Source organism: Hoplias malabaricus, chromosome 10 (assembly GCF_029633855.1).
Source record: "Hoplias malabaricus isolate fHopMal1 chromosome 10, fHopMal1.hap1, whole genome shotgun sequence".
NCBI lineage: Eukaryota > Metazoa > Chordata > Actinopteri > Characiformes > Erythrinidae > Hoplias > Hoplias malabaricus.
The window spans coordinates 30,400,398-30,412,972 of NC_089809.1; the positions used below are offsets into that span (position 1 = coordinate 30,400,398).

The 12,575-nt window shown below is 43.5% G+C and overlaps 1 protein-coding gene across 3 annotated transcripts in view; it reads left to right on the top strand.

The window, feature by feature from the left end:
• Positions 1-12,575, top strand: part of rbms3 (RNA binding motif, single stranded interacting protein) — a 205,356-nt gene that overhangs the window by 153,545 nt on the left and 39,236 nt on the right. For all 3 annotated transcript variants that reach the window (XM_066682766.1, XM_066682767.1, XM_066682765.1), the window contains exons 5-6: positions 504-661; positions 2,168-2,247. In XM_066682766.1, the coding sequence (XP_066538863.1) occupies positions 504-661; positions 2,168-2,247 (238 nt within the window). The remainder of the gene's footprint in view (positions 1-503; positions 662-2,167; positions 2,248-12,575) is intronic.

The window sequence follows — 12,575 nt, forward strand, 5'->3', positions numbered from 1 at the left end:
GCAGGTAGTGTCGCAGTTACACAGCTCTAGGGGCCTGGAGGTTGTGGGTTCGAGTCCCGCTCCGGGTGACTGTCTGTGAGGAGTTGGTGTGTTCTCCCCGTGTCCGCGTGGGTTTCCTCAGGTGATTGTCTGTGAGGAGTTGGTGTGTTCTCCCTGTGTCTGCGTGGGTTTCCTCTGGGTGCTCCGGTTTCCTCCCACAGTCCAAAAACACACGTTGGTAGGTGGATTGGTGACTCAAAAGTGTCCGTAGGTGTGAGTGGGTGTGTGTGTGTGTGTGTTGCCCTGTGAAGGACTGGCGCCCCCTCCAGGGTGTATTTTGGCCTTGCGCCCAATGATTCCAGGTAGGCTCTGGACCCACTGCGACCCTGAACTGGATAAGCGCTTACAGAGAATGAATGGATTTGGCATGTGCAAACATTTGACTGGTCACTGGTGATTATGTATTATTGCGGTATACATTATGATATCCAGGTTGTGGCTCTAATGTGTGTATTTCTCCACAGCAACAGGAGCAGGACCCCACTAACCTGTACATCTCCAACCTGCCTGTGTCCATGGACGAGCAGGAGCTGGAGAACATGCTGAAGCCTTTCGGCCACGTCATCTCCACACGGATACTGAGAGACGCCAGCGGAGTCAGCCGAGGAGTTGGCTTTGCCCGGTACGAATGGACAAACACACACACGCACACTTAGAAACACAAACACACTCCAATCGCCAGTCCTCATCCCAGTGATCTACATTTTTTTTTCATTCCAAGTTCTGTTCCAACAAAAAAAAAACCTCAAACCCAGAAGACATCCCATCCAGCTTGTAAAGGCCCTCTGAAGTAAACACTGATTAGTGGGAGCAGGTGGTTGATTAGGGTTGGAATAAGCTTTGTTTGGAGGCATGGACGGGGAAAGTGAGAGTGATGAGAGGGGGTGCAGCAAACCCACATTTCAGATTGTTTGAATGCCACTGCAAAAAAATAATTAAAAATAAAAAGCGAATATACATGAGTGCAGTTTAAAAAAATAAAATAAATAAACAAAAAATCATGGCAGTGCACTGCATTTTTCATTAAAAAAACAAGCCAAACCACCTCCTCCTCCAACTGCCGGCCACTTGGAGAAGCGAGTTTAGTGGCCTGATTCCACGGTTTAAAACCTGATATATCTCTTTTTCCATGTGAAATGGAGTATTGAATCTGAGTGTGTAGCTTTGCTGTGAGCATGGCATGATATGATAGGCTCCTAATTCATATATCAATATTCTGATTGGTCTCTGCTAAGCTCATTTGCATTACATGTGTCCAGAGGGAATAAGAGAGAGAGCAGAGTCTGCAGCAGTGGTTTGATCTGTCAGTTCTTTGTGTGTATAAACCCTGTTTATGTAAATTATACAAAAAGAAAATTGAGATAAGGGGAATAATATATGCTGCTTAGATTTCAACTGCTCTACGTTAAAACACTTTCTTTCGTCCCTATTGGGTTGCGTTTGTTTTTCCAGCCTCGGTAGAGTGGGAAATATGGATGCGTTTGTTTTTGTTTTGTTTTTTTTTCAATCTTTTTTTCTTTCTTTCTCACTCTCCTCTCGTTCTCCTGGCTGGGGCGCGTGCGGGGCGTGCTGGCTGGTGTTCAGGGTCACTGGCTGTGTAAGAGATCCCAACAGAGACTCATGCTCCACCACTCACTGTGTGTGGGTGTGTGTGTGTGTGCGTGTGTGTGTGTGTGAACGTGTTTGCGACCAAGCCAAGCAATTAGCCATTCAGCCATGATTGGGTGAACAGAGCTGAATGGGGCCTCACAGAAGAGAGGATACACACTAGAGAGCCAGGCTAAATCAAGACTCCAGCCAGCTAGAGACAAACATTAAATATCTTTCTCTCACTCTCTCACACTCTCTCTCTCTCTCTCTTTCACTCTCACACACACTCTCTCTCTCTCTCTCTCTCTCTCTGTCTCTATGGCCTCATCATTTTCTAGTGTATCATTTCCCAAGATGAATGTAAATATGAGACCAATTGCTTTGCTTCTAAGTAAAGGTCAGGTTTGTAACTGTCTCTAATTATTTGAATCCAACCTGACAACACTTTTAAGAAGATTACCACTGCTTTTAATGAAGTGAACAATCTCCTTCAATCTCTCTCTCTCTCTCTCTCTCTCTCTCTCTCTCTCTCTCTCAGGATGGAGTCCACTGAGAAATGTGATGTGGTGATTCAGCACTTCAACGGCAAGTTTCTCAAAACCCCGCCAGGAGTGCCAGGTACGACTGACAGCTGAACTCTATTGTGGGCTTCGACTGTACATTGCTGCATCGGTAAAACACTGCAGAGGTCTAGAGATCAAATCCCAGCTGTGCCATATGCCACCTGTGGCTCAGAGCCCTTAGGCAATGCAATTGACCACTGTTCCAGTAGAGAACGGCAGGGGTCATTCTGTCTCTCCGATACCTAGATGATATCCTTACTGACTGCGTAAGGTGTTCACACAGCTGCTCAAAAATAGACTTGCAGAAGGTCGAAACTGGAAGCAGTTCAGCAATTCAATTTTTTTATCCCGCTGACTACGATGAATATGAAACATTGAATTGACTTGTCATTATCCGAACTAACCTTTATGTTTTATTTATACGTTCCACTTAATGTGGCTATGTTTAAGTAAGAAAAGTAGAAGCAGTGCAGTACAATGGTTTTAAATCAGTGTCTTTTAGTTACTTCAGTGCTGTAGAAAGATTAGAAGGATGTGCGTACAAACAAGGGAATGTAGACCAGGGAAAACATAACAAAAAGGGGACATGGAAACCGAGAAGAACCATGTGCAAATAAATAATGCCAGGAGCCAGTGGAAAGATGTTGAGTTTTACCAACAAGTTTGCATAGAGTAAACAAATCCCTAGCCAGTAAATCTGACAAATCACGGTGTTTCATTGAAACAACACACTTCACTCACTTTCACAGTTGCACTTGGTAATGAACATCACTGAGAGAGAATCAACAAAGCAGCTTCATTTTCTGAGCCTAGATTTTTAGGTGCTTTCACAAGGCTGATCACACTTCACAGAATATTGGTAATGTCCTGAAAGAAATGTAGTAGACCCTTCACCTTATGTTTGCCAAAGTATTTAAAATTAGAGTATGTTTTTTACTTGAAATGATATTGAATATAGGGCGGCGCGGTGGTGCAGCAGGTAGTGGAGGTTGTGGATTCAATTCTCGCTCAGGGTGACTGTCCGTGAGGAGTTGGTGTGTTCTCCCCGTGTCCGCGTGGGTTTCCTCCGGGTGCTCCAGTTTCCTCCCACAGTCCAAAAAAAAAACACACGTTGGTAGGTGGATTGGCGACTCAAAAGTGTCCGTAGGTGTGAGTGTGTGAGTGAATGTGTGAGTGTGTGTTGCCCTGTGAAGGACTGGCGCCCCCACCAGGGTGTATTCCTGCCTTGCGCCCAATGATTCCAGGTAGGCTCTGGACCCACCGCGACCCTGAACTGGATAAGCGGTTACAGATAATGAATGAATGAATGAATGATATTGAATACACGTGTAAAACCAAGCACACACTAAATTCACTGTTGTCATTACTAGCTGTCACTAGGTCTCAATGTTTGTCTAAACAACAACTTCTTATTAGACTGAGTGTCCAAGACGCTGGTCTTAAGAGCAGTTGCCACATCAGGAACATGGACAGAGAATGATATGGATGATGCACGGAGAGCTGTGTTGATACCAAAGTACATCAACCAGAATAAGAAAAATAAATGTAGAAATCGGGCCAGATATTGTCCATTGACTTGGTCCTCAGCCAGCATTGTGACCTAGTCACAGTTAAGCAATGAGCCGAGCGCAGCTTTGATTACTAGGCGTTAATGTTACGAGTCTGGTGTGAGTCTGAGAGAGTTCTCTGACGCCAGCAAATTGTCCTCAACTCTGTAAACGTAAACCCCATGGACCACGTGTGTCACACCTACACTCATGTTCTTACACACACACACACCTCTTCAAATGAGTTCTCCCAGGCTTCATGTTGTTGCTTAGGAGAGGGGAAGAGGTGTGGGAAGGGTTCAGCTTTGACGACAGGTAGAGGAAGATGTACAGAACTGAGGGAGTTGTGTATAGAGACTCTGATGTCTGTATGTATGGTTGTGTGTGTTTATTTTTATAGGGAACAGGGAAAGTAAGTGAAGCAGTGTGAAAGCAAATGACAGAGCTGAGAGGGAGAGAGAGTGCGAGAGATGCAGAGAGAGAGAGAGGGGGAGAGTGAGCGAGCACAAGCTGTGACTCTGGCAGTAGCTGAGTGTGATTTGCAGTGTGTAGTGACGACCAGTGTCAGAGACGGAGGCAGGTGGATGATGGATGGCTTCATCTCTTCTCTCCCTCACACGCACACACACACGCACACACACACATTCTCTCTCTCTCTCTGTAACTGACTCCCTGCCTTCACCCTCCCCCTGCCATCAACCTCCAATTTATGGCTTTTATCCACGTTTGTTTGTGTTTGTGTTTGTGTTTGTGTGTGTGTGTGTGTGTGTGTGTGTGTTTGATGGAGGCGTTAGGTTATCATGCCCAGTGACTTGTTGTCAGTTGACACAAACGCTTGTTGGCCTACAGGAGGAATTAATATGAAAAAAAGTTTTTCAATAAGCTCCTGAAATGAAAAGGCGCGAGCAGAAAGAGAGCCGGCGAGGTATGATTTATAACCCTGCCCAAAAGTGCTGCCTTCCTAAAGTCAGGGATAAAAACCCATCCTCCTCCAGCACTGTAATGGATTCAGCCTTGAAAATGAAACGCCGCATGTATTGATATCCAGGTTTAATGCTCAAAAATAGCACTTCATTGATTTTCCCTCTGCCTCTATGTAACAGAGAGACTGCTAGGCATCGAGTGGAACTGATGTGGCTGTGCTTCACAAAATGATGATGGATCTGTTGTGTTTGTGTTCCGGCTCTGTGTCGGAGCATACCGCGGTGTGTGTAGTGTACACAAGTGAAGGTTCTTCTCAGAGATGCGTACTTTATTAAATTACGTCTGATAGAGATGCTTTCCCTGCATGTTGAGCACCCGCATCTACTGCAGAATCTGGAAGTCATTGGATTAGGATAGACAGCTTTAAGATCCAGTATAGCATTCTGCGTCTCTATACTAATGGCTCTGTGTTGCAGCGAAAGTGTGTGTGGGGTGTGAGCCCATGTCTGTGTATTTAACTTAATTTTTCGGGAGCAGTTATCCTCAGAAGGATTGGAAATTAGAAAATGATGACATTGCAGGACTAGTCACCATGGGGAGTTTTCAAAATTATTATTTGTTTGTTGTTTGTTTATACAAATAAGCTTTGATTGGCAAGAAATTAAATTACAACACAATATTATAAACAGTCATTACTGATTATTACAGGCAAGGGATGGATAAGGTGTAGCACAGCAACATGTAGCTACACTAATACAGATGAGGGGCGGTTGTTCAACGAGTAGTGTCACTGCCGCACAGCTCCTGTGTCCTGGGTTCTATCCTCGGGTCACTGTCAGTGAGGAATTTCCTTGTCTGCATGTGTTTGCTCCGGTCATGTCCTGTGTGTGTGTGCGATGCCCTGTGTTCCTTTGCGTCCAGTGACTTTGTGAAGGCTGTGGACCCACCATGACCTGATCAGGATGGAGCAGTTAGAGAAGATGGATGGAAGAGTGAATTGTACAGATGATAGCCGTACACATTCTACCCCTTTAGAGAAATGTGAGGGTAGAATGCTTTTTTAATGGAATCTATTTTTCCTTTTATTTTGTAAATGACTTTTCATTAAATGTAAGGAATTACAACTTTTTTTCTGATGTTAAAGTTAATGTAATTTTAAGTAGTTTCAATTACAGCTTTATTCAGTTTCATTAAATCAGTGGGCACCTTGGACACCATGGACAATTTAATAAAGGCACTAAATAGTTCAGGACCACCGGACCACCATGTACCAGGCACATGTATGACCTCCACGTTCTGAAAAACGAAGGTATAAATACAAACATATTTTGTCTATGTCTGTGTGTATGCAGTCAATGCCCCATACACACTAAAAACACCACTGCCCAGCCCCCTACCCCCCTCCTCTCTCTCTCCACTGCTTTACTAGCTCTAGCTTACGCAGGCTCTTCTAACAGGCCACAGTGGAGTCGTTGGACTGCACACCTAGTCCTCATAATTACTCATGCACTTAGGCAACATGCTGATGCTGGGGAGATAATGATTACGACAGTGCAATGCCATGACCCTTTACACACACACACACACACAAAATCACATGCCTCTAGCTAGTGTTTGGGGAGGTCTGGGAATCTCACAGTTCTGCTGATACAACACCAGGAACTCATTCACATCCCCCATCTATGGGCTTTATGACTCCTTTATACACTTTAAATAAAACACCATCATCTCTCTTTCTCACACACACACACACAAACACTAATCCTGCTACTGATACTGCCCCTGTTTTTATATAACACTTGCGCATCTGAGTCAAACTTACACATCTCATGTCATTAACAGTCTACGTGAAGGTAGACCTCTATCCACAGGGTTGGTAACCTCTCAAGCACTGTGTGTGTATTTGTGTTTGTTTGTGGCGTGAACATTAGTGTGAGTAACTTATTAACCCTTAAACTTCAAACCTTGGATTGTTTATGGCTATAATGTATGCTTCATAATTTATAACACAAAACTGAGATGTAGTGAGTAATCTGGCTCATAAAAACAAACTGAAATACCCGCCTAGTCCTGATATTGCAGGACATCTCTATATATTTTTAGACTTCATACCTTAAGAACGGTTTAACTTGCAGACAGCCATATTTTTTTTAGCAGTTACTGAATAATGGCATATTCAAATGACTTTGGGAAAACACAGTTTTATGCCTCAAGGTAAAATTGATGCAAATAACAACAGTATGCGACTGACAGCTGCGTGCAGCCATGCCGATGTTGCCATGGTGAAAGCATTATTGGCATAACACAGGAGGGTGCACAGACAGACTACACCACATCAGATGCGTTTTCAAGACTTGAGGTCAACTATAAATCTGTATCCCCTGTAACAGGGGTCCGAAGCAGATTTTGTTAATGACAACAATATACACCACCCCACTCTAGAAATGCGACAACGGTCCTTTGTGACTATGGTGCAACACCAAACGCATGTAGACAACATAAAGTACAGTGCAAACAATACAATGAGTGCAGACAAGTCAGTGCAGTACTTTCTAGGCTTAGCAATAAATACAGAACTAATGCACATCAGACAGGCCGTGCAGCTCTAACTACTAACCCGTAAACAGTGCTGAGAATATGAAATGAGAGGTGGTGAGTAGAAAGACACAGAACTACATCCCACATAGCAGGTATGATTCAGGTGCTGCGCTGCAGTGACACTGACATGGTGGTGTGTGACACTGACATATGTGTTGCGCTGGTATTAGTGGATCAGACACAGCAGTGCAGCTAGAGTTTTTAAATATTGTGTATTGTGTCCGCTGACTGTCCACTCTGTTAAACAAACCTACCTATATGGTTCACCTTGTAGATGTAAAGTCAGAGACAGCAGCTCATCTGTTGATGCTCAGTTTGTGTTGACCGTCCTCTAGTCCTACATCAGTGGACAGAGGACACTGTCAGCCTGATATTTTGTTTGGTGGACTATTCTCAATCCAGCAGTGACAATGAGGGCTTTAAATCTCTAGCAGCACTGCTGTGTCTGAGCCACATGTACTAGCACATAAACACATTAATACACCAGTACCACTCCATCAGTGTCACTGCAGCTATGAGAATGATCTACCACCCAGATGATACCTGCTCTGTGGGGGTCCTTTGTGGGTCCTGATCCTTGAAGAACAGAGTGAAATGGGGATAAGAATGTATGCAGAGAAACAGGTGGACTACAGTCTGTAATTGTAGAACTGTAGACAGTGGAGCTAATAAATGCACAGTGAGTTTAGATACAAAGTAAGCATTCATAATCCAGTCATTATTCAATGTTTAATAATCATTTTCTATAGAAAATCAATACCTGGTTTATTTCATTAAGGCATATTTTGAGTCGATTAAAAGAAGATGCCGCTGACCATTGTTTGACCCTCCCGAGGCAGCTGGTGGTATTATAGTTTAGTTGCTTTTCCATTGACAGATGTGGAACACCCAGTCATTTGTGTATGTTGTAATGTAACAGTAGTAGAAAGATGGTGACGTCCATGAGGTCCATGTATGTCAAGGGGTGCGGTGAAGGCCTGTAGGCTGAGATCAGTTTCCCCGAGTGTGTATGTGTGTAGTCTGAAGCGCTAATGAGCGCTGGACTCTGGCTGCTGACTGACGTCTGCTGTTTGGACAGTCTGTGTTTAAGACACACACTTCACACTTTGGCGAGGGATAGGAGGAGGGGGGTCTGTGTTGTAGGGATGTGCTAATGAAGCAGTTTATTTTCCCTGGCCTTATTGCAAAGTGTAATGGGCCATGATACCCCCACCCCGTTCAGACCCCCCCCCCCCCCTCCCATTCTCCTTTCTCTTTTCCTTTCAACAGAGAAAACACCTGCAGCCAATAGAGCAGGAACTGACTGCATAGGCATTTTTTGCATGTTATTTCCTTCTGCCCTCATTTCAAGAGCAGTCTAATTGTCCATTCACACTCTAAACTAATCCAAGCTGGGGAAACAGAAGAAAGATAATGTGGTGAGGATGGTGGTCAACATATGGATGATTGCATAATTGGGACGCCATTTAGCTCTTTGAGATGTTCAAATTAAACTTTAAACGTTATCCTTTTATCATTGAATGGAGCAGTTTACAAATGGGTTTACTCCTTTGACAACAACATTGAAAAGTACATTGAAGCATTGAACGTGGGTTTTTAGCCCTGATTTAGCACATTAATGAGGTCAGCTATTGAGATTTATCAGATTTATCTACATCGTCTCATTTAACCCATTCCTGACAGTGAGCACAAACACAGAGCCTTAGCCGGCCACACACACACACACACACTATAGCATTGTGCATAGTGACCTTTTGCTCTCATAAGCTACTCCAGAGTCTCGTTTCCCCTCATGCTTTTACGGACACCATGAAAGCTGTGCATGTTCATTTCCCCAGTGATTAAACATTACATTTGCTGAATTCACCAAATTTAAGGGGTATCTACTAATTTGGAAATGTAATGTAGCAATAAATATGTTTTATAGGTTTTTATTAATGTCATATATTGTTTATCTGAAACATGACCATAGCTTACTGTGAAGGATCTATGTCTAAAACATTTGCTTTATACACAAATGGTACCTCGGTCATAGAATCACTCATAAATACGTCAAATCGTGTGTGTGTGGGTGTGCATACATTGCCCAGCTGTTCATATACTTCTCCCAATATGGTAAGGCATAGTGTGGAAGGCTCTAAAAATATACAGTTTAGGTACTTCAGTTTCTAGCACTGTAGCAGAGAGCCAGAGTGTTAGGCAACGTGAAGAGAGAGAGAGAGAGAGAGAGAGAGAGAGAGAGAGAGAGAGAGAGAGAGAGAGAGAGAGAGAGAGAGAGAGACAGGAGTCAGAGAGCGATAGTGAGCGAGAGTTTAACAGAGGGGGTTGCGGTAGAGAGAGATCTCTATTGTGAACCTCTCTCTACTGCCCCCCATTCTACAGCTCTCTTCTCCTCTCCTACTTCTCTCTCACACTCTTCTGAGTGAGTGAGGACTAGTACCTCTACTCTGGCTGTGGTCAGGTCTGCTTTGGGGACCCTGCTGGTGAGTCAGATGGATGGCTTTTAAAAGGCTCATAAAAGCACACATATTTCGCCCATAACCACGATCACAGGAAGGCCTTTAAGCCTGTGTGATTCCTCCATGATCCCGTCATGCCAGAACACATGGTTCACGGTTTACGATGTTTTTAAAAAAAGACTAGTACAGAGGGGACAACTCCAAACATAGCGCAGGAGCTCTTACCCAATGCTGGCTTCTCCTCCCTTACCCACATCACAATAGCCGTCTAAATTCAGACTAAATGCACGCTGACACTTTCAGGGTACGTTAAGTTCCTGTCAGATGTTCAAATGTTCAGTTCCTGGCTTTGTGTTTTTCTTCTTAATTATATGATGTAATTCTATGATGTAAAGCCTTGTGCTCAAACTCTTGAGATAGAAATCGTTTACACTATGTTTGGAATGATTTATGTATTTGACAGATAGATACTGTGCCATCTCTTCTACTACATTAATCCAAATCTAAATTAACCCAGTGTTTTTGGATGTGTGTGTGTGCAGAAAGAGTTATGGGTGACAGAAGGTGATAAAGGAGACTGGGGTGTTTTGTTGGCTGCCTTTCTCTGCTTCATTTTGATTCTAACAGCCTTCAAACACAGAGACTGCAGTCTGACTTTTAGAAGGCAGTTAAGACCATGTGGTATTTCTGTACTACTGAGCAATTCCTGAAGCAGCCATCATTATATCATCCTAATTACTCAGTGTGCCTCGTTAAAAGTTAATTAGTGGACTGTCTGTTGTTCTTAATGTGTTTGAGCCTGTCAGTAGTGTTGTGCCGACAGAGTGGGTCTAGATAGCTCTGTTTGGTTGAAGGCCAACCCTGTCTGGCTGGAGAACGTCAGTAGGAGGTATTTCATAGTTCTTAGGTCTGTAATAATAGTATAAAATAGAGGGATAAAGAAACCCCCTGCTATGAGTGGGCATGTCATCACTTTGGGTGGGTATCGCAAGCTGACCGCTGCCAAATTCTGGAGCTGATATATCAGGATTCTGTGATTAGTTTCATATATCTACACACAGACACACGTGAAGGTTTCGTAGACAAGGGATTTTGTGGAAATCCTGAAATGGCCAAGAAAAAGCACAGGGTTCAAATGTGAAACCAATGTAAAACCAGTGTAAATGTGAAGACATGCTGACATCTTACTTGTTCATCCACGAAAATGAAAATAGGTTTTATTCTGTACTAACACTGCAGTTTCAGGAAAATATTGGGAATAAAAACCATAAAACATGTAAAAACACCTCTCCCAGCATTGAGAACTGGGCGTTTGGAAGCATCAATGCTGCATTGTTCTGTTATTCATTCATTCATGCAGTTCAGAGACACGGCACTGCCCTGGAGGGGGCACGAGTCCTTCACAGGGCAAACACACACACACATATTCACTCACACCTATGGACAATGTGTTTTTGGAGTGTGGGAGGAAACCGGAGCACCCGGAGGAAACCCACACAGACACGGGGAGAACACAACAAACTCCTCACAGACAGTCACCCAGAGGAAACCCACGCAGACACAAGGAGAACACACCAAACTCCTCATAGACAGTCACCCGGAGGACACCCACGCAGACACAGGGAGAACACACCAAACTCCTCACAGACAGTCACCCGGAGGAAACCCACGCAGACACAGGGAGAACACACCACACTCCTCACAGACAGTCACCCGGAGGAAACCCACGCAGACACAGGGAGAACACACCAAACTCCTCACAGACAGTCACCCGGAGGAAACCCACGCAGACACAGGGAGAACACACCAAACTCCTCACAGACAGTCACCCGGACTTTGCCAGTCTGGTGCCACCCCTGTTATTTATTTTGTAAAAAAAAAAAATGTGTAGTAAATAACTAGAAAGTCTAGAATCCATTATTTTTAAGTCCATAAAATTTTGAAAATCCACTGAGCTCTTGACCTCCAAGTTGATGGCTGTATGATGTAATATGTAATAAATAGTTTTACCCTCTAGCAGTGCATCTACTCTACAACTTTCTTTTTCAGTGAATCAGTTATTGGGCCCCTGACCAGCCCAATAAATCTGTGAATTGTATATAGTTTATTCAACCTTATTTAAACCTTAAGGCCAAACTTATCTCTTTTATTTTAGCATTGTCAAAGTGCTTCAAAGATTTAAAAAAAAAGCAAAGAATGAAGCTCAATGTAAGACGTGGCTTTATGCGCTAAATCTCTTGAAGTATTTTTGAAAATTGCTTTCTTTTTGAATTTATTTTCTTTGTATTTATCCTCAGAGGTAAAGTGATTGATTTAGCGGCGCTGTGACATAAACAGGCGAGTCGAGATTATCACGTTTATAGCAGATAGAATTCTAATGCGGACGGGGAGGCAGGGGGCAGGGTGAGGAAGGGAGAAAAATGATCCTTCGGTGAGAACTATCTGATCTAGAGTGCTCTAATAGCTGTGTGTGTGCGTGTGTCTGACCTGGGAGGAGATAGCAACCAACAACAGAGGGATTTAGCCTTTGAGAGGGGAGTCCATTAAGACGTCCTAATGTGCTTTTCTTTATGAAGCTTTAATTGAAGCTGCTGGATGACTCATGCATGTCTAAAACAGACTGATTTGATTTTCACACACACACACACACATACACACACAAACATTAGACACACATACACACACACACACACATCTTCATCCTCAATGACCTGCCAAATTAGGGGAGCTTTGCTTTTTACTGTTCTTTTTACTCCCGGTCTGTGAATTGGACAAGACAGCTCATTCTTTAATGACAAGTCTCTATTCTGTTCCTGGCAGACAGTAATGTATTTCCCTCCGAAAGCAACATAAAC